Source organism: Mesoplodon mirus (genome assembly GCF_964341445.2).
Source record: "Mesoplodon mirus genome assembly, chromosome: 10".
NCBI lineage: Eukaryota > Metazoa > Chordata > Mammalia > Artiodactyla > Ziphiidae > Mesoplodon > Mesoplodon mirus.
Window position 1 is genome coordinate 53,751,450 of NC_138986.1, and position 27,557 is coordinate 53,779,006.

Sequence of the window (27,557 nt, forward strand, 5' to 3'; positions counted from 1 at the left end):
AAAAACTATGTATACGAAGAGTTTTAATGAAATGGGAAAATCACTGCAATAAGTAAAAGAATAGGTTTTTTTTTTTTTTTTTTTTTTCTTTTTGCGGTATGCGGGCCTCTCACTGTTGTGGCCTCCCCCGTTGCGGAGCACAGGCTCCGGATGCGCAGGCCCACCGGCCATGGCTCACGGGCCCAGCCGCTCCGCGGCATATGGGATCCTCCCAGACCGGGGCACGAACCCGTATCCCCTGCATCGGCAGGCGGACTCTCAACCACTTGCGCCACCAGGGAGGCCCAAGAATAGGTTTTAAATTGTGAATTCATTAGGTTTGCCATCAGGTAAAAATACATAAAGACTGTGAGGAAGTATCAAATATCAATAGTGGTTGTCTCTAATTAGTAGAATTATGAAGTTGTTTTTCCTCCTTTAAAAAATGGTTTTTATACTTTACAAGTTTTCTGCAACAAAGTGTGTTTTGGTTTTGTTTGTTTTGGTAATCAAACAAAAACCAAAATGTAACTTAATGTGATATTTGTCTTAGGTATTTCTAAGATGTGTTTGGTTTATTTTATACATGGAGGATGACAAATGTATTAAGCTACATGCTGAAGCTACTCTAGACACCTAACATGCCCACGTCATTATTCAACAGGATGTGCCCTTTACATCGTCTGGGCCACTCTCTACCGATGTGCCTTGGATATCATGATCTGGAACTCGGTGTTCCTGGGGATCAACATTTTGCATCTTTCATATCTTTTGTACAAGAAAAGACCGGTAATTACTAACAATTAATTAATAAAGAAGAGACTTTAAAGCTTTTGCTTTTTAGGTACTTTGTTCAGACCTGAGAATGACCATCTAACATCTTTAGGCCCTTTAATATCATTTTTCTGAAGATGAGATTTTCTATGAAAGTCTTTCTGAGACTTTCACTTTCTTTCTGAAAGTGAAATATTTGAGCACCACGAAATTTGTTCTACCAATGAGTTTTTAAAATGTCTTTAATCATTAGGGCAATTTAGACATGAGAGAACATGACAGTATTCTCTCTTTTTAGTCATCTAACTTCATTATTTATTTTGCCTATTGGTATTCAAATGTCACTTTGGAAAATCTTTGCCTTGTTATAAAATGAAGTGCTCAGAGACAACTTCCATGAACTTGCTAATGATTTACAAATAGCTTATGCTATTTTTTCATGCTATTTTTTAAAATGTAATAGCTGGTTTTTTTCTTATGTCCAAAATACTCATTTAAGGAAATCACCATTTTTGGTGAGTTGTTACAAAAACACTAGTATTTAACTTTTTATTTTCCACTCCTTGTTGTATTTCCTTGGTCATACCAAGAACAAACAGATGTAAACAGAATAGGAAAATAGCATGGCTCCTAGAAATCACTCTACAGCTGTTTGTTGACTGTCCAAAGCACATACAAATATTCAGTAAAGTAAAAGATAACATGCTTGCTCTAATCTATGTTCAAGGCCAGACATGCACATAGAAAACTATTAGAAAACAAGATAATTCATAGGAAATTATAATTTCGATGATACAGGTGATATATGTAATAGGCATTCCACTAGACTGTCATCTCCTCAAACATTGTAACCCAGTCTGTTTTGCTTACTGTATTAGTCAGTTTTCACTACATTATGCTGTGTAACAAACAATCTGATAGTCTCAGTGCCTTATAACAGCAACAGGTTTTTTTCCTTACCAACCTAATATATGGACTGTGGCAGCTGTGATTCTATTCCATGTGTCTTCTTCATTTCCGGGTCTCTGCTGAAGCAGCAGGTTCTATTTGGACATGCATTCTCATGGCAGAGAGAAAAATATAAGAGAACAAAAGAAACACCCAATGTTTCTTAAAACTTCTGCTCCCATTTCACTGGCCAAAGCAAGTGACATGACCAAGCCTGATGATGTGGGAGTAGGATAGGATAAGAGGATATATGATCCTCTTACGGGGGTGGAAGCAGCAAATAGCTGGAAACAATAATATCATCTACCACAATTACTGTTGTATCCCCGGTTCCTGCCAAGCATGGTTAGCACTTAATTGGTGCTCAAGAAAACATTTGATAAGTGGATGCTTTCAAAGAGTAGAGTTAAGAGGGCTTCATGAAGGAATTGGGACTTGAGCTAAGACTTGCAGGATGAGCAGATTATGAATATGAGTCAAGTTTTCAGTTCGTATGTTCATTGCTGTGCCACACTGGCTAGTGTGCACGCTGGAAGTGAGAGAGATTTGTGAATAAATTATTTTAAACACTCATTATGAGAGCTGTGGAGTGCAGAAGGTAGATGATAGTAATGATAAGGATTTCAGCTTCTGAATATCAGAACTTACTAGAACCCCAAGTTCTGAACGTAAGATTCAGAAGTTGCTGATGTGATGGTAGCACCAGGTAAGTAAATCACTTAGTATCTGTGCTTTTGTTTCTTCTCTGACGATAAACCTACCTTTCTGAAAAATATAAATGCTAGTACTTCGTTAAAATGAAACAGCAGGACAGTGAGAGCATTGCAAAGGCTGCAGTGACATCTGAGCAGCCCTGGTCATCTGCGTCTGTAAGCTTCACGGTGTGGCTACCATAGATTTCATTCAGATGGATGATCATTTGAACCCCAAAGTTCATTCACATGCTGTACAGATTTCCCAGACTAATGCTGGGTGCAAAGATGGGGCTTGGCCCGGGCCTTGAATAGCCTGACAGCAGAGGTGATTGAGCCATTTTGCTTTCCCTCCCTCTAGCATCCAGCCTTACTGGCCAATGGGTTCTCTATTCTACCGAGATTATGGTAGCTCAGGATGAGATTACTACATGGAAACTTTTTTACTCTTCACTTTGCTTCAGAATAAATGAGAAGCAGCAATTTCAGCTGTGGATGTTTGCTTTCCTATATTAACTCATTAGATAATAATTATATATAGAAAAAATGTTTAATGTATGTATCCTCATAAATTTGTTTCCAAGTTGATTCCTAATTTATGTACTTATTTTCTTGCTGTAATATTTCAAAGTTAGTGTAATTTCCTTCTGTGAAACAAAAGTATTCTAAAAATGAAGAGGTTTTACGTTGTTTATAGGCAATGCTAAGATTGGCAAGGTGAATGTTGTGACAGCATTTGAAACCTCCACGGTTGCTTGGTAGCGCATAGAAAGAGATGTAATCAATAGTGCAGATCTTCACCATATGCTCTCAGGGTTCAGTTTAACTGCAAAAGTGCCCTTTTAGCATCTAAACTTACATCACCACTTACTCTTCTGTGTCACATTCCATTGACCAACACACAGAAGGGTGATGGCATCCACTGCAGATTTGTTTATTCTCAAAATCCCTTTTAGACCACAGAAGCCAATGTTTTGGTGTTGCTGCATTAGTGTGGCATCTGGTCACTGCTGCCTTTCAGGTAAAAATCGAAAAGGAACTCAAAAGCATCTACCGGCGATTGTTTGAACCACTCCGTGTGCCTCCAGATTTGTTCAAAAGATTAACTGGACAGTTTTGCATGATCCAAACATTGAAAAAGGGCGAGACCTATGCTGCAGAGGATATAACCTCAGTTGACGACCGTCTGAGTATTCTCCTGAAGGGAAAGTAAGTGCTCTGTGGAAATCGAAATGCTTCGTTTGCCTGGAATCCTCTCCTGGCTTCTGGGTAGGAAATGAATGAAAGGAAATGTTGCCGACTAATGAAGGAAGTGATCACAGAGCTGGTTGGTGGTGCATTTTCATCAGACAACTGCATTTTAGAATATTACAGAGCAACATGGTAAAATTATGTAGAATTTATTGCTGTGAATCTTGTTAATGTCAGGGTTTTCACTTGTGAAGTTTTCAACTTTTTTGGAAGTTTTATTTAAATTTAATGAGGCAGAATTGTAATAGGTTTAAATTGGGTGTTAAAATTTAAGGAGCTTATGCGTGTTTCAGAGGTGACTTGCTTAATTTTTTGAACATCACAGAAATACAACTTCTAGGAATATCAGTCTCCTGGGGAGACAGCCAGTGTCTGTTCCCTCTCAAAAGTGTCCCAGTTTGAGTAATTAATTATATGGTCACTCCAGCTATAACAGCAATGATAACCACTGGAAGGCACATGTCTTCTTCAATACGGACACTTTTTTTTCCCTTGTTGTTGGTGAAATTTATTTTGAAATTAATACTTGTGCCTCAGGAAGGGCTTTTTAATTATGTCAGTCACCTGGGGGGGGGGGTTCTTTAAAATTTTACAAAATACAAACCCACAAGATTATGGAGATTTTAAGGCTTGTCATATTATGTGTGGATTATTATGCATTTATTAACACTAATTTCTGTTATCAGAATGAAGGTCTCCTATCGAGGACATTTTCTGCATAATATTTACCCCTGTGCCTTTATAGATTCTCCTGAATTTAGATCAACCCAGATGCACAAAGGTGAAAAATTCCAGGTATGTTTTGGCATGATTTTTAAGAAGATTGAAACTAGTTAATGTCTCGTTCAAAATCCAAAGGATATGGATGGAAAAGTGGCCATGATTTACTGAAAGAAGAGATTACCATACGGAATATATAGTATGACCCCATTTTTGTAAACCTTAAAGTAGTGTGTGTATGTACACAGGAGGAGGTCTAGAAAGATCTATCCTGATTTAGCCATTGTGTTAACACTGTTATTTCTGGGTTGTGAGTTTGATTGCTTTTTTGTTTTCTTCCTTTTTGCTTATTTGAATTTTTATAATTTCTCCATAGAGAACATCTAATGCTCTTGTTATGAGAAAAAAGGAAAATGTCAATTATAGATAATCAGTGTTCTTAAAGCAGGTAATTGGTTACTTTTATTGGGGAAAAACAGAAAACTGACTTTGTCCTAAAGAACCTACTTTGTTAATCCTTACGAAAAAAAACTGTAACCACTTTACTCTTTTAAATTTAATGAATATGTTTAAGGGCAAAGAATGAAGTTCTTCACAATTATAATAATTTGAACATGACTACTTAGCCTGATTCTTTTTGTATCTTAAAAAAAAAGTGCTCCATTATGTGACGCTTTGTTCTGATTCTTTCTGCGAGTGTCCAGCTCTCCTATTTTATTCCCCTCATTATTGTTAGGAGAGTAACCAAGAAAATGGGTGAGAGTTTCCTTTAGTCTCAGCCTCTAGATAAACAGAAGTAAGGAAATATCCTGAGAACAGGTTTTCTTATGAGCCGGAGGGTAAATGTATTTAGGTAGGAAATGGAATAGAAGGGGATGCTATCACCTGAGGGAGGAAAAAATCAGTGTTTCTTGATGACAGAATCTTATCTTTGAGTCTCATTCTGAAATGCCACACAATTTGGGATGCCACATGGAGATAAAAGGGCACATTCACAGACACTACTTAAGTTTATTTACAATGGTGTCAGGCCTGCCCTGCTCCTACCCTGCCTGAGTAACTGGCCTGAGTAACCACATACCTGGTTAAAGTTATGTGCATTTACTAGAAGGTCTCATATAAATTTACCACCTGGCTGCAGTGCTGGCTGCAGGCTCACTGAGCTTAAGATAGAGGAGAAAGCAGATGCTGTACCCTGTCTCCCCTCATTTACACTCTCCCTTGCGTTTTCAAGGGTCAGCTCTGCACTGAGATTTATTCTTATAGTATCTTTAATCACCACCATCTACAAACTGGCACAGGGCCACTTCTTTTCTCTCTCCCTCTTTCCTCTGACCACCTTACAATTTCTTCTTCCAAAGCCCAACATTTATCTGCTGCATCCATTTCTCTGTTTATAGTAGCAAGTGGTTTCACACAATAGCTCAGTTTCATATAATCCTGAAGAGACTGGCATTTGGGGAAAAGGTGGGAACTGAACCTCCTCTGTTTCCAGAAGCACATAACCCCTGGGATATAACATGTACTGTCTTTTCCACCGGACTTCAAATTATGTTATAGTTATAATTAAATTAACAACAAGAAAGGCATTTCTGCCACTGGTCACAGTTCTCTTTCTTCTTGGGGACTAGGGATTGGGATTCAGTAGTTGAGAAATGTTCCTCATGTTTCTAAAAACATGACCAAACTCGAGGTACCCTAGCTGAGTGAAGGCTATTTATTCAGCCTTTCTGAAGACTAGTCAGCTTTTCTCAGCGTAGAGTCTGGTGTGGCATTTCCTGATGGGTCAATGGGTAAGACCTACCCTGGCATCATAGAGACTGCATCCTGTACAGCTGGAGCAGATTCCCATCAGAGTAAGCCCTCGGGAAAGATTCTGTTTTGATTGTTTACCAAATGTTCCTACTGGCAGATACTCAACAGTAAAAATAGCTGTTGCACATCTGTGTAGGAGCATATTGCCTCTTCCTGAAGCGAGTTTGCAGTGAAAACTGGCAGGTGCTCCCAGGACCAACTTTTCGCTATCTGTGCCAGTGGCATTTACACCTGAGAGTCAATGGCCAGACGTCTCTGTCCACATGCCTTTTTACCTGCTAATCTCATTTGTCTCTAACTCTGAACGGTTACAAGTGTTCTGACAAGGAGCTGCTTCCTTTGCATTTTTCTTTCTTTAAATTCATTCTTTGGTAGGGGTGCTACTGAATTCTACTGTAGGGTGAAAGGAGGAAAGGAAGCAAGTGGACTCGATGACTGTCCCTTGAGATTGCACAGTGAATGTTGTTCAGGAATGTGCGGTAATTATGATGACCGGCAGAGTGACAGAGCTGAGACGACTCTAAACTTCCAGCTGCCCCCTAGGTGCTGTGTTAGTACTTACAGACCCAAGCTGCTGCTTAGAACTGTTGGAGAATCTTTTTTTTTTTTTTTTGCAATATGCGGGCCTCTCACCGCTGTGGCCTCTCCCATTGCGGAGCACAGGCTCCGGACGCGCAGGCCCAGCGGCCATGGCTCACGGGCCCAGCCACTCCGCGGCACGTGGGATCTTCCCAGACCGGGGCACGAACCCGTGTCCCCTGCATCGGCAGGCGGACTCTCAACCACTGCGCCACCAGGGAAGCCCTGTTGGAGAATCTTGAGTATCATTATCACAAAAGGTAGTTTTCTGTGTTTGGTTTCTTCTTTGTACAGTTGCTTCATATCCAGCGAGCTTTGCCGTTTCCATTTTTCTTTTGGATTTTATCTCCCGCTGTTGCCTTCCCATAGTCAATAGCACATCCTGTGCTGTGAAGCTTGAAAATCAAACCTTTATTGACTTTAAGGGAAGAAGAATGTCTTGGAGGCAGATGTCCAAGCTCTGGTGAAATAAATGAACACTGAGTTATAACTGGCTTTTAAATAAAACCTTATCTTAGTGTTAAGTAAATCTTTGGGTTTACAAAGCAATTTAATCTGCCAGTCTTGACTCTGCCGTGTTTTAGTGCAGATGAAAACTCAGTAAGAATTGGCTGAATAGACCACTTCCAGGACATTTTCATGTTCCAGGTGTGTGAAACTTTGTGCAGTACACAAAGAAAATAATAAATTCTCCCGTGAGGACAGTCAGCCAGTCATAGTGTCAGACTGCCATTCCCATTCCAGGACATTCAGCAATTCCCTCCGATGCTCTTGTTCTTGATAAGGTCTTTTCATTATGTGAGGGTGTAGGATTGGTTTGGGACTAATCCAGCGCCTTGAGGTAATCACAGCAAACCCGGTTACAAACGCTTAGTCTAATTCCCTACCTGAGAGAAATTCTTTTGTGTCTTGTATTACCGTGTTTGCTTTTATTTCCTCTGTGAAATTCTTCACAAGAACTCAAGCATGGCACTGCTGAGGTACCCTAATAACCTAAGAAGCAAATGTATTTCATGGAAGCTTTAAAAATTCCTAGATTGCATCATAAAAATTCCTGATTAAAGACATGTTTCACTTGACTGTTGTGACAAGAAATCATTAAGTAAATCTGTCTATTTGACAGTAATGAAGCATTAGCTATCCACTGAAATGACCTCAGTCGATATGCTAACTACCTGCTTCCAACTAAATGGCTGCTTTTAGGGACTTGTAAGACTCATACATACTGTAGGTATAGCTTACTATTTGAATATTGTTACTACATTTAAATTGAATAATAATTTTAACAGGTTTAAAATCATTTTCCACCATCAATAAGAAATGGTTGCCTAGTCGCACGTAAATCAATGAAGTCAGAACACACCCTCTGACCATACACAAAAATAAACTCAAAATGGCTTAAAGACTTAAACATGAGACATGACACTATAAGACTCTTAGAAGAAATCATAGGCAAAACATTCTCTGACATAAATTGTACCAATGTTTTCTTAGGTCAGTCTCCCAAGGCAACAGAAATAAAAATAAAAATAAACAAATGGGACCTAATCAAACTTACAAGCTTTGGCACAGCAAAGGAAACCATAAACAGGCTGAAAAGACAACCTACAGAATGGGAGAAAATATTTGCAAATGATGAGACCGATAAGGGCTTAATTTCCAAAATATACAAACAGCTCATACAACTCAACAACAAAAAAACCCAATCGAAAAATGGGCAGAAGACCTAAATAGACAGTTCTCCAAAGAAGAAATACAGATGGCCAATAGGCACATTAAAAGATGCTCAACATCACTAATTATTAGGGAAATGCAAATCAAAACTATAATGAGGTACCACCTTACACCAGTCAGAATGGCCACCATTAAAAAGTCTACAAATAACAAGTGTTGGAGAGGGTGTGGAGAAAAGGGAACCCTCCTACACTGTTGGTGGGAATGTAAGTTGGTGCAGCCACTGTGGAAAACAGTATGGAGGTTCCTTAGAAAACTAAAAATAGAATTACCATATGATCCAGCAGTCCCACTCCTAGGCATATATCCAGACAAAACTATAATTCAAAAAGATACATGCACCCCAATGTTCATTGCAGCACTATTCACAATAGCCAAGATATGGAAACAACCTAAATGTCCATCAAGAGATGAATGGATAAAGAAGATGTGGTACATATATACAATGGAATACTACTCAGTCATAAAAAAATGAAATAACATCATTTGCAGCAACATGAATGAAACTAGAGATTATCACACTAAGTGAAGGAAGTCAGATAAAGAAAGACAAATACCATATATCACTTATATGCAGAATCTAAAATATGACACAAATTAACCTATCTATGAAACAGAAACAGACTCGCAGACATAGAGAACAGACTTGTTGCCAAGCAGGAGGGGGTTGGGGGAGGGATGGAGTGGGAGGCTGGGGTGAGTAGATGTAAGCTATTATATATAGAATGGATAAGCAGCAAGGTTCTACTGTAGAGCACAGAGAACTATATTCAGTATCCTATGATAAACAATAAAGGAAAAGAATATTAAAAAAGAATATATATGTATAACTGAATCACTTTGCTGTACAGCAGAAGTTAACATTGTAAATCAACTATACTTCAATAAAATAAGTGGCTTCCTACTGTATATAAAGTAGATAAACAACATGGACCTACTGTATAGCACGAGGAACTGTATTAAATATGTTGTAATAACCTATTATGGAAAAGAATCTGAAAAAGGAGATATATATATATATATGTATAAATGAATCCCTTTGCTGTATACCTGAAACACTGTAAATCGACTATAGTTCAATTTTTTTTTTTTTTTTTTTTTTGCGGTACGCGGGCCTCTCACTGTTGTGGCCTCTCCCGTTGCGGAACACAGGCTCTGGACGCGCAGGCTCAGCGGCCATGGCTCACGGGCCCAGCCGCTCCACGGCATGTGGGATCTTCCCAGACTGGTGCACGAACCCGTGTCCCCTGCATCGGCAGGCGGACTCTCAACCACTACACCACCAGGGAAGCCCTACTATACTTCAATTTTTAAAAAACATTTAAAAAAATATAGAAAATGGTGGCTAAGCAAATTATAGTATCATTTTGAAAGTATTATTGCCTCAGGGCAACTTGAGGTTATTAAAATGGTTGAAGAAAAGTTAAATGCATATACATCACCTGAGTACAACGACGACTTCTTTTCTTGGATGATTTCCAACTCCTCTTTTAACTTCTTCCCCCACTGTTCATGAACTGTATCTTCCAAAGGCACGGACGACATCTTCTCAAAATGAAGGGACCTCAACATTCCTAACCCTTTCTTCAACACTTCGTGCCGGACTGGGCCACCGTGCATGCCCGGTGCTCACTTTCTCTAATTACTCCTCTAGAATGTTACTCAGTTGCCTTCTGTTTACGTGCCCATCTCCTACTATCTCTGGGAACTCCTCAGGACTGGCTTATATGGCTCTTGACCTTATACTTGACCTTATACTTCTTTAAATCTTTTTTTCCCCTTGGTCACATGTCTTTACTTATTATCAGCTTCCTCCACTAGAATGTAGGCTTCAGGACATCGTGTTCAGCTGTTCTTTGTATGCAGGATTCTCGATGGTGAGTCAGCCTTGCGGTCACTTCACCAAATGCCTTTCTCTGTGATTGTCTTGATGAATCTAGGACACATTGGGTAGGGTTTGGCCTGGTGGAAAAATATGCCTGGGCTGGAAGTCAGCAGTGCTCACTCCACCATTCATTAACATGTGTTCCTGCCTAACTTTTTTGGTGCTTCTCATTTGTTCTTTTCTAAATTTATTTATTTATTTATTTATGGCCACGTTGGGTCTTCGTTGCTACACGCAGGCTTTCTCTGGTTGCGGTGAGCAGGGACTACTCTTCGTTGCGGTGCGCAGGCTTTTCATTGCGGTGGCTTCTTTCTCTTGTTGTGGAGCACAGGCTCTAGGCACCCGGACTTCAGTAGTTGTGGCCCGCAGGCTTGGTAGTTGCGGCCCGCAGGCTTGGTAGTTGTGGCTCGCGGGCTCTAGAGCGCAGGCTCAGTAGTTGTGGCGCATGGGCTTAGTTGCTCCGCGGCATGTGAGATCTTCCCAGACCAGAGATCGAACCTGTGTCCCCTGCATTGGCAGGTGGATTCTAAACCACTGCGCCACCAGGGAAGCTCCTTGGTGCTTCTCATTTGGCATCTGGAAAATGAGGAAGAATGTTATCTGTCTTACCTCAAAGGCAATTTTAAGGACCTGCTTACATGATAGATATAAAAGCACCTTAAATGTTAAAGTACAATACATACCTAAAGTGAGTGGCATTATGTGTACCTGTCATTTCCTACTCATTCTCTACCATTTTCCCCTGTTCTGTATTCGTCAAAACACTCATTGCCACCTGAGACTGTCACATTTCTTTATTCATCATCGGCTTCCTCCACTGGAATGTAAGCATCACAGGGCAAGGATCTTGGCTTTTTTGTTCACAATGGTAACCTCGGTGCCTTGAACCGTGTCTGGCATAAAGTACGAGCCTAACAATGTATGTTGAAAGAATAAATGAAATTTAGTGTTTTACGGAGCAATAGAGCTGCTGATGCATTTCTTAAATCCCAATGTGTTTGGTTTGGGGGATTTATTATTTAATGTATTTAATATTATTTAATAGAATAAATAAGTGCAGTTTTATTTTTCTAGGAACACTGACCCACCTTTTGAAGCCAAACCCTCTAATTTACTAAAGGTCAGATTTCAACCACTGACGTAAGGAGAGAAGCTGGGTTTTCTGTTTTCTCTCCTAGTAGACATAAATACCCACTTGTCATCTGAAATGTTTAATTTTTTTACTAACAAAGGGTAAAGAGCTCCTTTGGAAATCTTTGCTCTGAGCCCAGATATGACTTCATGTCAATTTAGAAACCTTTATTCACCTCCCACTTGGACAAGCATTGGGTTTAATGTTGAAGATGTAAAAATGGTTTTTGCCTTCAACAGTATTTGTGTTCATATGTTAATTTCTTCATCAGTAAACCTGCACTGAGCAGCACTCAGTGTTGGAGGCCAGGCATTCAGTATGAAGATGCACAGTCCCTGCCCTCAGGGTGCTCAGGAGAGAGAGTGGACCACGGATGAGCTTGAGTTCAGTGATAGGAGTGCCACGTGAAGCTGACAGAAGGACCTGCATGGGAGGAAGGGTGTCCTGACCCTGAACTTGGAGTGAGGGTGTGGCCCCTTGCTCTGGAGAGAGGATGTATTTAAGGAATACTTAAATTCTGTGTAGTGCAATTACAATGCTTTCCCACTTTCCCATATAATAACACTTAAGGAAAAGGTATGGTTTCCCAGTTCTGAGCTAACTGGGGGATCTGTGTGTGTGTCCCCAGTGGGCTACCCTTGGTAGGTCACACTCAAGAAATACCTATGACAGAAGGACCCAGAGAAGGACCCTTACTAGCCATATTTATCAGTAACCATCTGGGCCCTAAAACCAATTCACGTGAGTCTGCTTTCTCATTCTCTAGTATAATTATCTGGATATAAAGACATCTTTAGCCATAAATTGTACGTCCAATTGGGACATCAGTCTAGTGCACACTGTAGCAGTGCTATTGACACGGTGGCCATTCTTCTATCATCAGACCTCACAAAACAGAACAACAAAACTTGAAGACCTTGCTTGCGTTTAGTCTACAGATTGCTTGATGTTAAATGTAGTGTTATACTTAGTTAGAGAAGCTAATGTGTATGGATCTTAGTTTAACTAATATGACAAAGCATTGCTATGAAAATATCCACTAAATTATTTTACTCTTCCGTCCCCCCAAGTTACTGACATCATAATTCATACACAGTTTTCTCTCTGTTTCTTTGTTTGGCAGGTCACCATTATTGCAGATGATAACTGCAGATTTTTATGCTGGTCAAGAGAAAGATTAACTTACTTTCTGGAATCAGAGCCTTTCCTATATGAAATATTTAGGTATCTTATAGGAAAAGACATTACAAATAAGCTCTACTCATTGAATGATCCCACCTTAAATGACAAAGTAAGTGTTTTTCTGAGTCTATTTTGTCAAATACATATGTATAGTTAGGTATATCTCCTTTTATGCAATATATATTTTCCTGAATCTTCATTAATTAGTCATATGTTAAGTGAAGTGGGGATGCTTGTAATTTAGAGACCCTTCAGGGAATCATTTCTTAAGCGTGAGGAAATATTATGCAATTATTATATTTTCCATGACCTGGTGAGGTGTCTGTGAATGTCAGGGACCTCCATTTGTGGTGATGAGGTGCTATCCTCTTCATAAAGAGTCTTTCAAGCAATCTAAGGAAGATGATAAATGAATGGAAGGACTAGGCAGTGGTACAGGCCATGGAAGGCGGGGCACGGGGAGGTTGCAGATTGATAAATGCTGATCAGCCCTAGCAAGCAGGAGGTTGGCTTTTCAACCCTGTGTCTTCCAGTCTTGCACATTCTACTGGTCAGGTCCCCTCCCAGAACGCCCATAAGTGACGAGAGGTATGGGATGGAAGCCTGCGGCCATTCGGTTAGGAATTTCAGAGCTGTATAGATCTCCAACAATTTGCAGTTTGATCTCCACTTCCCCACATTTCCTTAGAAGGAAATTAAAATGATTACAGAAGAGAACTTGCAAACCTTGTTTCCGTGATAAGTACTGTTCTCCAGGGACTATGAGTATGGGTGTGTGCACTCTTCGAGTCATCTTGGTGAAGGCTGTTATCAAATTAGGTTGGTGCTTATTATTTTTCAGATTAATAAATAGGCTATTGAGTATATTATATTTTTTCTAATGTATTTGTAGTAATAGCGTATAATAAAAATTACAGCTACCATTTATTGGGCACTGACTATGTACCGGATAGTCTTCTATTTCAAGGAAAAGTAAATGTTACTTACAGGGAATAGATGATCTAAGTCTCATGGCACTCAGAAATCTTAAAACTTTGCTTTATAGACAGTCAAAAAGTTGGACCACCAGTTCAGCCTTTGCACACAGCTGTCCATGCTGGAAATGAGGAACAGTATAGTCAGCTCCAGTGAAGATGAAGACGGCTTACACCAGTTTCTTCGGGGCACCTCCAGTGCTTCCTCTCTTCGTAAGTTATCCCCACACTGGGATTCTGACGGATATTGCTAGAAAAGAACAAATGACAACTTTGATCAGAAAAGTAACTTTTCAAGTAGCAAGTGTTTGGCAACCTAAAGGTAACAATAAAAATAATCAAAACTTTTCTAGCTTTTTTTTTTTTGTATTGCACATCAGTTAAAATCCAACTCTAGAATGCTTATTTCCATTTCAGAAACTGTCCACTTGTTTTGCCATATGCTTTTCTCAAACACTGGTTCAGTAGAATAGTATGAAAGAGTCCATATGGTGTGCTGGGTATCCAAGCCTTGTTGTTTTCATGATTTTAGTGGAAGCCTAGGCCCAGCATCGTGTTTAAAATGGTAGGAAGCAACAGCTGGAGGTTGTACTGCCAGCTGGTTATCTCAGTGTGACCACCAGAAGTTAACAGGTGAGTGGGTAATAGAATTTTCCTGAAGATGAAGAAGGCCACTCAACACCCCTGTGAGTCTCCTCGTTCACACACCCACCAAGTTTTCCAAGATTCCACTATAGTTTAGATTGTTTTGGAACATTTTAAATAATACTAATGGCACAGATGTTGAAGATTAAATGCTTAACATTAATGCTTAAAATTATTTTAAGAATTATTCCAAGAAAGGTAGTATAAGACTGTGGAACAAATTCACGGGAAAGAGCAGACAGGCAGACAGATTCTCTCACTGCATAAGCTAAAAATTATTAATCTTTCCAATAGTATGTTAATCCAAGGTAACTTTTTTTTTTTTAAAGAAGATGTTGGGGGTAGGAGTTTTTATTTATTTATTTATTTATTTTTGCTGTGTTGGGTCTTCGTTTCTGTGCAAGGGCTTTCTCTAGTTGCGGCAAGCAGGGGCCACTCTTCATCGCGGTGCACGGGCCTCTCACTATCATGGCCTCTCTTGTTGCGGAGCACAGGCTCCAGACGCGCAGGCTCAGTAGTTGTGGCTCACGGGCCTAGTTGCTCCACGGCATGTGGGATCCTCTCAGACCAGGGCTCGAACCCGTGTCCCCTGCATTAGCAGGCAGATTCTCAACCACTGCGCCACCAGGGAAGCCCCCAAGGTAACTTTTAAGAAAATCCAGATACGCATTCAACAACCCTAAGCGTTTATGTAAATGATCTTGTAACTTTGGATGCTTTGGATAAATCGGATTAAGGATTTTAAGTATCTCATAGTCAGGAGAGGCTGGAATTGACAAGGCCATGTCCATGTAATCTTCAAAGCAAAGTCTAGGCATAGAAATGCATCGTGGGCCTAAGAGAGATTTCAGGAACAATGCAAATGAGAACGTAGAAATGGCTGTATTTTATTCCAAGGTACCTTTTAGAAAGTACAGCTGGGGTTGACCAAACTCTGAATCTACTAGCATGTCAGATGTTTTATCTGCCATGTTGAAACAGTTTGATGGTCGGTAAGCATTTTCAAATGGACCCATCCTAATCACATGTACAGTGATTTCTAAGAAAGGCCAGCAGAAAGGGAATTACAGTGAAATATTGTATGTGAATTATTTTTCCTGTATAATATCTTTTTTTTGTAGTTTTTTTTTTTTTTTTAGTCCTACAGTCTTGCTTAGAAAGCCCTGAGAATGGGCAGTTTATACTATGGCCATTCGTTTTCTTAAAATCAGTTTTGTTTTTCTGTAATATTTTCTTGTATAATCTAAATCTTTTGGACATTTTAACATTTTAGAAAAAAAAAAAGCTTCTCTAGAGTATGTTGTTTAAACAGAATTAGAACATGTTTTCAAGGTTAATGTTTGCACTGTACTTGCCTTCAGAAACCTTTATTTCCAGGTGTTCCGTGGATGGATCACACACATTGTGCATACAGACCTGGGTTCTCGCTCTAATAATTCTTAGCTGTGTCACTTGGAGTAAGCCGTACGACCTTTCTAATCTGACATGAGCTGTCATATCTCAGCACTGGCCTGGATCTGGTCACAACTCCTGGTCTGTTTCCTTCCCTCTCCCTTATAGTGAATCGCGAGTTTAATCCACAAGTCCATTCCCCACATGGATAATTGAAGCTTCTGTGTCTGTGAAGAAGTGGGCAGCCCTTGGGGGCAGGGGGGGCAACTTTACTTCTCAGTTCCCTTGTCCAGCTGTACTTTGCTGTACTGAAAATGTGTACAACTTGCTTATATTGTTTATTTAATTATTTTAGCCTCAGGTTTATTATACAAGATCTTACATATTGATGCAAATGCATAGAGCCACATATGTGTGCATACTTTTGAGTGTGTGTGTGTGAACCGCACAGCAAATCCATGTTCATACCTGTTTCCTTTTTTTTTTTTGCGGTACGCGGGCCTCTCACTGTTGTGGCCTCTCCCGTTGCGGAGCACAGGCTCTGGACGCACAGGCTCAGCGGCCATGGCTCACGGGCCCAGCCGCTCCGTGGCATGTGGGATCCTCCCAGACCGGGGCACGAACCCGTGTCCCCTGCATCAGCAGGCGGACTCTCAACCACTGCGCCACCAGGGAAGCCCCATACCTGCTTCCTTTTGACCAGTCTTCATTCTTGGCATCACTCCTGCAGTTTAATGAAAGACATTATTATTTGAGCACAACACTGATATTAATTATGAATTATTTAATTCACCCTATCACGTGATTCATTAAAAACTGGTTCGTTCTTGTTTCTCTTACTTAGATTCTATCCTGGAACTACTGAAGGCTGTTTTTGTTTTTCTCTTGCCAGATCCATCAATATGCCATCGACTTTTCCAAATTACAAATTACATTCCTTGTAAAACAGAGAATACAAAACCAATCTCTCAGGACTGTAGGCCTTAGTCAATGTTAGGTCCCTAAAACAAGTGCCTAAGCTCTTATTAGTCTGGATTTTTGATGTGCACATGGGGCCAGCTGCCCTCGGCAACAGTATCAGCTTCATGAATGCTAGTGGAGGAAGGGAACAAACATTTACTGACAATAGCAGGTGTTATTTTTTTCAGGTACTCTCTATAAATAATCACATTTAATCTTCACTGCAGTCTACACAGGGGAGAGGTATCTTAGCTTTCACTAGATGATGCAGTACCAGCAGACGGTTCCCCGAATCTCTGGCTGCAATGCTTTCTTTCTCCTTCACCTGCACACTGGATGCTGCTCCAGCTTGTAACCTCCTCACTCTGGAACACCAACGGAGCAGCCGCTGTTTGGGTAGCTGCCACTCGTGGCATAGGGAAGACAGTGGTGGCAGAATCACCTCACAGCTCTTAAAGCTCCTGTTTTGAGGTAGCACTTGATACTTTTGCTCATGTCCCCTGGACCAGAGAAGTCACTTGGCCAGAACCATCATGAATGGGTGGCTCTTTAATCCTCCTTCAGGGGCTACACAGGAAGGGAGGGAAAGCAGACATGTTGACAATAACACAATCTACCGTGATGAGTATCATTTCACTTTCCCGAGAGGAAATTGGGAATATGAGATGCGTACTCACTGTTCCAGATCCTCAGGGGGAGGTGCTGGCAGACAGACATATCCTGTCTGATTCCTCAGTCCATGATTTTAGACCATATTGCCTCTGTGGTTTAAAAAGAAGAGGAAAAAAAATGCATGAAATGTTTGACCAGTGCTTTATAATTTACAGGTCACTTTCACATCCATTCTTGCATTTGAACCTGATGACTCTGCCAGCTGGGCACAGCAGCTGCTATTACTCACCTCTTTGCAGACGAGTCCACTACACTTAGGGAGAACGTAGTGTTTGCCACAAGTCACTTCTTCCCCCTCCATCCCACTTCCTTCAAGAAACCTACCATCCCCCGAATCCTTCATTAGGACCAAGCAGTGCCACAAATAGGTTTTCTTAGACCAGTTAATTTCCATTTCAAAGAAAATTTTGGCCTTAATCGTTGTATGGAGGTTCTACGCAGGGACATTTAAAATTATCCAATAATATTCTCCAGTCAGTTCACTTTGGGTTAGCTTTCACATTGCCTCATATATGTACTTACAGAACGATGAGCAATGCTGCTGTGTAAAAATTAAATTTATTTTATATATTTTCCTAACCAAAAAACTTTGACATTATTCATTCTAGTCATTAACTCAAACATAGAAGTAGATTTAAATATTAAAATCCATTTCAGTATTTCTCATAATTATTTTTTAAATCAATATCAGGATGTACCCATTGCATTTGGCTGAAAAGTCTCTGAATCTCTAGGCTCCCCTTTCCATCTCTTTCTGTCTCTCTGTGTTTCAGCTGTTTTCTTTTGTTTGTCCTATAGAGCAGAGATGCTTAAACATACCTGTGCATATGCATAACTTGGAGATCTTATGAAAGGCTTTGGTGCAGCAGATGGGGGTGGGGCCTGGAAGTCCATGTGCTTATTAACAGGCGCCCACGTGATGCTGATGTGGTTGGTCCCTGAACTATGCTTTGAGTAGTAAGGCTGTAGAATTCCCTGCATTCTGGAATTTGGCTGATTGCATTCCCCTGGTTGTGATTAGGATGTTTCTTGTATTTCTTGAGGCTCACATAGATTCTGGTGAAGGCTCTACTTTTTTTTTTTTTTTTTGCGGTACGCGGGCCTCTCACTGTTGTGGCCTCTCCCGTTGCGGAGCACAGGCTCCGGACGCGCAGGCTCAGCGGCCATGGCTCACGGGCCTAGCTGCTCCGCGACATGTGGGACCTTCGCCGACCGGGGCACGAACCCATGTCTCCTGCATCGACAGGTGGACTCTCAACCACTGTGCCACCAGGGAAGCCCAAGAACCTCTTTTTAATTTAAAAAAGTCTTATGATGTAAGTAGGTAAAGGCAGGAAAGGGGATGATAATCCTTTCTAGCAAAGAAGCCATTAAATTTTTCCCCTTGGGAGGGAGGGAGACGCAAGAGGGAAGAGATATGGGAACGTATGTATAACTGATTCACTTTGTTATAAAGCAGAAACTAACACACCATTGTAAAGCAATTATACTCCAATAAAGATGTTAAAAAAAAAAGACATTTCCCAGCCTAAAAAAAAATTTTTTCCCCATCCCCATTCATCAAAAAATGTATAATCTAATTAAAATTCTAATCCCCTGTAAGGTTTTTAATTACTTGCTAAAGCAGTTGGCCAGATGGTTCAACATAATAAAAATAAGAACACTTTGAAAGGAATGAAGAAAATGTCATCAAAGTTAACAGAAAAAAGGGGGAAAAAATCTTACCACATTATATTGGATAGTTTACAAAAGTGTCACTCCTTGTTAAAAAGTGTATTTCTGAAGCAGAGCGAGAAGTCACTCGACAAACTTCGCATCATGGTCCTGTACTTACTTGAAGATGAAACTTGAGGTCGCCTACTCATTCTCTGGAACACGTGACCTTCACTCTGGATTTAAGGACAACAAATACGTCTGTTTACTTTTTCCTGTGAGGAGAGGCCCTCAGGCCCTCATGTAATCATAAGCACCTGAAATAGAAATAAGCTTAATAAGGATAGGGTTCTATCAAAGGGAATTTCTCTTACCTAACTTTTTACCACTTGGATAGCAGAGTTTCGATGGATTCTTATGTAAGATCGCCGTGGTCTGTGTAGAGAAAGGCTTCCTGGGGTTCTGTAACTCTGGACTTTAGGAAGACAGGAAAAGGCCTGGCAGGGCAGCCTGAGCCCATCCTCCGTGGAGGCCCCTGGCTGGTTTGCACCTGCAGGCAATGACCCTCAAGGACGCACAGTGGGTCTTAATCACCAGCTCCTTTTCTTCTCAACTAGGGTCCAGCACGAGCCACTGTCTGAACAGGTCTGCTGAGAAGAGACTCTTTTCCCAGATCCAAAGCCCCCGTGGGTGTCCCCAGTGTTGTCACCCCCTGTGGTCTGGCGTGAGTGGAGGTGTCCACTGTTTGGTTCAGGGCTCTTACCTCTAAGTCTGTCTTCTGCATTTGCTCAGAGCCCGTGTTTCTGAGTCTGAGTTTTTCTCTTACCCTCAGGATGGCTGCCTGGTGCTCCCGTTCTCTTTCCCACCTGAACACACCGAACGCGGTACACAGCTCAGAGTAAATTCTGCTCTGCTGGCTGTGCCTTTGCCAGGCCTTGCTATCTATGGAAGGGATGTGTACGTCTTCTTGGCAGGATGGTTTTTGGGTTTTTTGTTTTTGTCACGTGGTATAATATGAAACATCCCCCAAGCAAAAGGAACTCAATGTAACTGTTTAACAATTTCACACTTGATAAGTTTGTACTGAAGTTCAGTCTAAGACATTTGTTTTACATCCTTTTAGAATAAACTGTGTTAACTGGCAGCCAGAGCCAACTGGAAGGTGTTGATAGCTGTAGAGCACAGGGAATGCTACTCAATATTCTGTAATAACCTCTCTGGGAAAAGAATCTGAAAAAGAGTGGATATACATATATGTATAACTGAGTCACTTTGCTGTACACCTGAAACTAACACAACATTGTAAATCAACTGTATTCCAATATAAAATAAAAATTAAGTTAAAAAATTACAGTATTTAGGGAAACTGCATTCTTGCATTCCTGGTGCCAGCTATAGATGCCCAGAGAGTTTTATTTTCCAGTTGGAGTTTGCCATTGATCTATCAGGCCAGCATCAGGGCAGCCTGTCCGTTAAGTGGTTCTTCTTTCTGTGTCTCTGACAGATGTGTCACCCCTACACCAGCGAGCCTCTGCGAAGATGAACCCAATAGAGGAAGGGGTGGAAATCGATGACGAGGTCTTTGAACCCGTGTCCTCGAATACGCTTGAAGTTCGTCGCTGGCCTTGATCCCAAGAGAGGATTCACGTTACCAAGAGGGAAACTGTCTGGAAGAGATCCTGAAAAATACCAGCACTTTTTCACAGCTTTTCAATTGTTCTGCTTTAATATTGACACTCCCAGCCTGGGAGAGTCTGAGGGCAGGAAAGGGAGGGAGATTCAAAACATGGGAAGGTTATCTTCTCTTTTTACTGGTCAGCTTTCTGTTCCACTGAGCCTTCTGACTAAACCGAGTGCTATTTTTGAGAGATATATTTTCACAGAGTTTTCTAGATATGTTATCATTTAACTTAAAAAAATCTTAGCGCTTTGTCATTGCAAATGCCTTCACTTATCTTTCCGAGCTGTTCCTTTTTGTCAGAGATAGTTTTTTCTCTGCCGTGGCAATGGGGCTGTCCGTTTGATAGTTTTAACAAACAATGTAAGTTCGAAATTGAGGCTGAGGTAACATTAAAAAGCAGGGAATCTCAGGCTTAGCTCAGTTGATTTTTTGGCTGGAAAATTTTAAAGAAAGGTGTGATACGATTCATGTATATTTTTCTCTCAGGCCAGACACATTATTCTACTAGACTGCCTTCCTTTGGTGGGCATTGTGTGGGTAGCTTGATAATGAACAAAGCTCGTCAGACTTTGCTCACATTACCCTTATATTATGCTGTTTGGAAGTTGGGCTGAACCCTAAAGCTGGAAACGTTAACAGTGGAAGCGGTTCTGAGCCTGGGGTCGGCCTTTGGCTAAACCAGCCCAGCTGTGATGTGGAGCCATCTTGCCCCACACTCTGCTGTGGGAAGTACGGTCCTTGGGGCGGGAGGACTGGAGAGTCAAGTGGCCAAACAAGTGTCACAGAATGACAAGGCTGATGGAGCCGCTGCACTCTTCAGCTGCTATTGTGACATTCAGATGGTTCCTCCAGGGCCATAGATGTCTCCTTACTGTGTGTGCCAGGGACCAGGTGCCAGAGATGCAAACAAGGACACAGCTGTGTGTGGGCAGATGGTCCACCACAAGCTCTGCCATGATCGCTCGAACTAGATAGTGCTTTGAGGGCCTGCATTCCAGACATGGTGGTATTTGGGAAATTCGAAGTTTGCTTAAATCATCCAGCAGGTCAGTGTGACTGTGGCCCTCCACCAGGCCACCTAGTTGGGGGAAGCCCCCTGATGGGCTGTGCTCCATCACGCCCTACTACCTTTATTTTGTGTCATCCACTGGAACCAACTTTGAGTCAGTCCCATTATGTTAAACAGCTAAGAAAAGTTCCAAGTGAAATTATTTTCAGGTGAGCTGAGCCAAAAGCATCTTTTGCCAAGAAGTGATTTCTGTGAGAGGAGATATAAAAATAAGCTACTCCAGGGTCACCTCGTTTTCCTAAACTCATTTTTTAAAGACAGTTATTTTAGTAATTTCACTTAAGTCAAATTTACATGCTTGGTCACTCACTGAGAAAACTTCCACAGACTGGGTATCCAGCTCCTAACATATTCATCAAATGTTGGCTTATTAGCCTCACAGTAGAAAGGCTGATTTCACTTTCCTACTATAGTGGTCTCTTCTGTTTGCTAAATTAGAAATTTATTTGGGGAAATGAAACAAAGGTGAATGACTCTGCCTTGGCTTTAAGACTATAAAGATATAATAGGTTGAACTCTTTCTTTCAATGCCCGAATCAAGTGTATAAGGTAATGGTGTTAATACTGCTTTCCTTTAACTATTGGAGTGAAGCTATGTAGGCCATTGAGTTTACATATGCATAAGACCTAATTTACAAAATCACTCTATAGAGTAATTAGATATTACATCCTTCTCTGAGTAGAAAGCAATTTTAGATACTGCTAAAGCCATGTTTTTAATGTCCTGTGAATCCACAGAACCTTGAGATTTTCTTACCCTGACCCATCTTCAGGTTTGTCTCACTTTGTCAACCTCAGACAACAGAGGGTGTCATCTCTAATGATCAGCCTGGATGTGTTTGGAGGTTATTTTCTATAGTGCTGGGAACAAACATGTTTAAAAGCACACTGCTAAAATTAGGTGATAGGAAGTCATTTACTGGTTTTATTAAAACATGTGTGCACATCAGTGCCATTGATAAGGAAGACTGTAATTTCAAGATCAGGAGTCTTCAAAGAACCATTTAGCTTGAATGGGAAACACGAAACTATTTTTAAATACATCCTGTTAAGGACAACAGTTAGTCTCAGAGAAAAGGAGCTGAAGACATTGAGTAGTCTTCCCACTAGACTTGATAGTAAAGAAGCAGGTAAGAAAACATAAAAGATCTCCTATGGATAATTTTTATAAATTTATGTGTACAAATGAACAAGTGTATCTTTGTATAATGCATAGATAAAAAACATGTTTGCTGCCAAAGCCACCAATGAGATGCTTCCTGTGTTCTTTGGCCTTCACTTAGCTGTGTGACCAAGGTTCAGAAAATGGTCTGCAAAAATTATTCTGTATATTACCCCAAATCTACTATGTTTAAATGTAACATCAAGTCCGTTGTATGAAGCTGGACTGTAACATTTATACCTGAATGTATGTCAGTTATGATATTTTGCAAGCCCTCATAAATATTATATTTATAAATTAATAGCACAAACCCTATGATGTTTCTAGATCTTAAATTAGTAATAATGGGTGCTACATAATTATTTTTCACTTACCATCCTTAGCTTCCTGGGATCTTTTCCATTTCTCCCTATGGTCCATTTCACTTTAATCATTTTGTACCTTTGTGCTTTGCTGGAACACTCTGCTGTGCCCACTGGGAGACGCCACCTTCTTTGTGTCTGGTTCTCCTTCCACATGCCTGAAGCTTTTCTGATTCTGTAACTTGGAGCTGCTGATGGCTGCCTCCCAGGTCCTATCGTGGCCCCAAAGGCAGAGTCACTTGGATGCTGGAAAAAACATTTAGGGAAAGTTGTGTAACCTACATACTCTGCCCTGTCTCCAGTGTACCCAGGTGATGACCTTGCCCGCCAGTGAAGATTTCATGCTAGTGCATGGTGGCTCCTGGCCGAGCACTTGGGAAGCCTGGTCAGTCCCAACCCTTGGGGCTTGGTGCAGACCCTGAGGTACAGCTCCAAGGATTTCACTGTTATTATTATTTTTAAAATCCATTTTCTTGGTCATTTCTTTTTTTTTTTTTTTTTTTTTTTTTTTTTTTTGCAATACGCAGGCCTCTCACTGCTGTGGCCTCTCCCGTTGCAGAGCACAGGCTCCGGACGTGCAGGCTCAGTGGCCATGGCTCACGGGCCCAGCTGCTCAGCGGCATGTGGGATCTTCCCGGACCGGGGCACGAACCTGTGTCCCCTGCATCAGCAGGTGGACTCCCAACCACTGCGCCACCAGGGAAGGCCTACTTTGGTCATTTCTAAAGCTGCTCTGCAGAAACCGTTGACCCTATTTCCCCTCCCTTCCCTCTTTCCAACCCTGGTTTCCCAACCTCTTTTTCTAATTATCCTCAACTAGAGTGATTAGAAATTCCCACCCACTCAATTCAAATTCCCAAGGATGTGAAGGGATAGGACACTGTGCAGGGAACTCGAGGTTGCCATGCACTCGGGACACATCTTCTCACTCATGGTAGCCATGCTCTGATCATCACAGGACCCCAAGTACCTTGTATGTAACAACATATTGTAAGGGAAATTTAAGGAACCCACTCTAAGTACTATTTACAGATTTTACCGATATACTTGCAATCTAGTTTTAAAGTACACGAGGATTTTGTGAATGGTTTTTACAGACACGTTATTTATAGGAATCGCATTCTTTCCGCTTTTAGGTGCCATTTACACTGATACCATTTTACTTTATAATAAATTTACATTTCGACTGAATGGAGCCTTACAGTTTAAAATATCTTCATATATTGTCATTTGATCAAATAAATTTCTTACTTGGAATATGTGCATATTTTTAATTTCATTTCTCTTACATGTAGCTGATTTGCCCTAACGCCATGCCCAAAGGTTCAAGAACCTTCAGAGGTTATGGGAATTTCTTGGGTTTAGGTAATCTGAGCAGACCTGCAGAGGGCATGCTCTTGAGTTAGTTTCACTTAATTTCAAAAGCCAGCCATCTTGCTGCCTTTGGCCGTGAAAAGAAAGGGCCACGAGGCAGTGGGCAGTGTTGCCTGGATGCAGCGATTGAGAAGCCTCCAGAGTTTCACTGTGAGGATAGATTTCAACTTTTTAATACACTGTATCTGAACATTCTCGTCTATTTTTATGAGATTCAACAACACAAGGGGTCACATAGAGGAGCCCGAACACCTCCCCTGGGTCTATTCTATTCACGGAGAAACCCTTCTCTCCTCCCATCACCAGTGCTCGGTGTTGGAAAGGGAACTGGGCAGCCCATCTCTTGGCCCTTGACCGTAGGTCCTTGGCACCTAATCAACTTGCCCTGATCAGCCCCAAGACTAGATCCAACTAGAAGAGGCATCTTACATGACGAGCAAAGTAATTAATTCTCTTTCTCAATAAGCCATGTCACCAATATGTAAAAAATTTTCTGCTAAGGTGTATGTGTGATGAATAAATATGAATGAACACACTACATCAATATTTCCTCGCTGCAGCAACATGGATGGACCTAGAGATTATCATACTAAGTGAAGTTAAGTCAGACAGAGAAAGACAAATGTATGATATAATTTAAATGTGGAATCTCAAATATGATACAAATGAACTTACTTACAAAACAGAAACAGACTTACAGACAGAAAACAAACTTATGGTTAGCAAAAGGGAAAGGGGATGGGGAAGGGATAAATTAGGAGTTTGGGATTAGCAGATACACACTACTATATATAAAACAGATGAACAACAAGGTCTTACTGTAAAAAAATATATATATATATATTCCTTGCTATATACTAGGGGCAGACATATCCCCACTGACCGTCAAGCTCTCCCAGCCTCCTTCATTATCCTGTCATGAGAGAATTCACGGCTTCCTGGCATGCAGCAAAGCTTTCTGCTTTTCTGCCCCATTTGCCTGGTCCAGCTGCTCGGTACTGGCAGGACTCCACATCGCAGGACCAGCCCTGGGCCCGCTCCTGGGGACGAAGCCTTGTGGCTGGGGAATTCACCCTCTGACTTGTTGCATCACAGACCAGCAGAAGCAAATGTGGTTTGAACGAAGCTTAACTACCTCACAGCTGAGTAAATGAGGTCCCACAACCAAAACCCAGCTCACAGAGGAAGGGAGCCTTCAGAGGAAAATGATTAGCGCCATTTACCTCTTGATGTTTATCTGCAAATGATGAAAACTTGAGAGCTGCTCCCATTCGCTGGTGGTTACATATAATTAGGCCATTTGTGCAGACACGGACTGAGGTGAAACCCAGAGTCCCCTGCAGAAAGCTCAGACCAGGGGCCGAGCCTCAGGCCCTAGCCTCCAATGGGGGCCGTGATGCACGGAAAACAGAACGAACTCATTTCTCTTTAAAGGGTTTCTGTTATCATGGAGGCTTCGCTAACCTTTTTCATTGTGCTTCCCACTATTTTTATTGTTCTCATCTGACCTCTTTTAACTCTTCTCCTTATTAGTATTGATACATTTTGCTATAAGAATAATTACACTATAATGTGATGAGTAATAATAGCTGTCTCTTGAGTGCCTACTATTTACAAAAGACTGTTATAGGTATTTAAAATACATGAGTTAGGGGACTTCCCTGGTAGTCCAGTGGTCAAGACTGCACTTCCAAAGCAGGTGGTGTGGGTTCAATCCCTGGTTGGGGGACTAAGATCCCATGTGCTGTGCAGCCAAAAAAAAAAAAAAAAGAAAAAAAATGAGAGAATAGACGATTTAGTATTTTCACAAAAATCCTGGAAGGTGGTTAAGACAATCGAACTGAAGCTCAAAAAGATTGATTTTGCCCAAACAAACCAGCTAGTAAAAGGGGGGGATTCCATCCCAGATCTCTCAGCCTGCGGACCTGCTCACTCTGCTGCTTTTTCCAATCCTCTTAGATAGGAAGCCTGCATCCTCCAGTACAAATCTTGTTCTCAGCTTCTCACCTTAGGTTATCAAGGAGTTTCCATGCTGAAATAAAAAAGTATAATGCTTTAAATTTTTTGAGCAACAAAAAATTTGTACTTTTTAGGGAGAGGCTTTTTTAGAAAAAAAGAAAAGCTAAAATTTATATTGACCTTTAAATAATCTATCAGCTCATGTGAAAGGGTGGGGCCCTAGTTACACTTTGCCCCAAGTGGGTTTTTATCTCTGTTGTTACCTTGACCTCCCTCTTAGCTCAAAGCACCGACCTGAAAAAGGAGGCAGTCTTTATCCTTGGACATGACGTTGAGGTCAGATCTACCTCGTTCTGAACACCAGCTCTGACCATGTGATCTTCGGCAAGTAGTTACACCTTTTTAAGCTTCTGTGTCCTTGTGTGTATTCTAGAACCTTCCCAAACATGTAGTTGGCTTGAAGTACATTTTCATTCTCATCCCCTTTTCTCTTTTTCCTTTGGTCGCCACGTTGAATCCTTAAGGCTTCTGGAATCTTGGCAACAGCAGTCCTTGTAAAGAGACAGAGGGTCGGTACCAGCAGGACCGGAGGGGCAGGCCGGGCACGGGTCAGTCACCAAGATCCCTCCCACTCACAGCAGAAATGTCTGCAGGCCCGGGGTCCGGGCTGCAGTCTCTCTGGACCTGTCGGACTGAAGCAGAGAGGCACCCATCCTGTCTCCCACATGTGGCCCCAGGAAGCATTAGGCAGGGAAAGGAGGCTGCAGACGTCTCTCGGGGGAGGTGGCTATGGGTAGAAAACGCCAGCATTAGGCTAAACGAGGCTCTCCAGGAGGTAAAGAGAACACCTTCAGCTGTGGTTGTTTTGGACCAATATCCTTGATGATCTCCCACGGGGACCACGCGAGAGCGAAGAGCAGGTGGGATGGATACGCGTGGAGCACGTGATGAGTACGTTTCGAC

General features: G+C 41.3%; 1 protein-coding gene across 2 annotated transcripts in view; it reads left to right on the forward strand.

The window, feature by feature from the left end:
* The window catches only part of POPDC1 (popeye domain cAMP effector 1), a 30,885-nt gene extending 6,367 nt beyond the window's left edge, over window positions 1–24,518 (forward strand). For both annotated transcript variants that reach the window (XM_082633327.1, XM_082633328.1), the window contains 6 exons: window positions 644–768; window positions 3,415–3,602; window positions 4,331–4,439; window positions 12,633–12,800; window positions 13,737–13,878; window positions 20,492–24,518. In XM_082633327.1, the coding sequence (XP_082489453.1) occupies window positions 644–768; window positions 3,415–3,602; window positions 4,331–4,439; window positions 12,633–12,800; window positions 13,737–13,878; window positions 20,492–20,616 (857 nt within the window). In that variant the 3' untranslated portion in view covers window positions 20,617–24,518. The remainder of the gene's footprint in view (window positions 1–643; window positions 769–3,414; window positions 3,603–4,330; window positions 4,440–12,632; window positions 12,801–13,736; window positions 13,879–20,491) is intronic.
* Window positions 24,519–27,557: the final 3,039 nt, after the last annotated feature.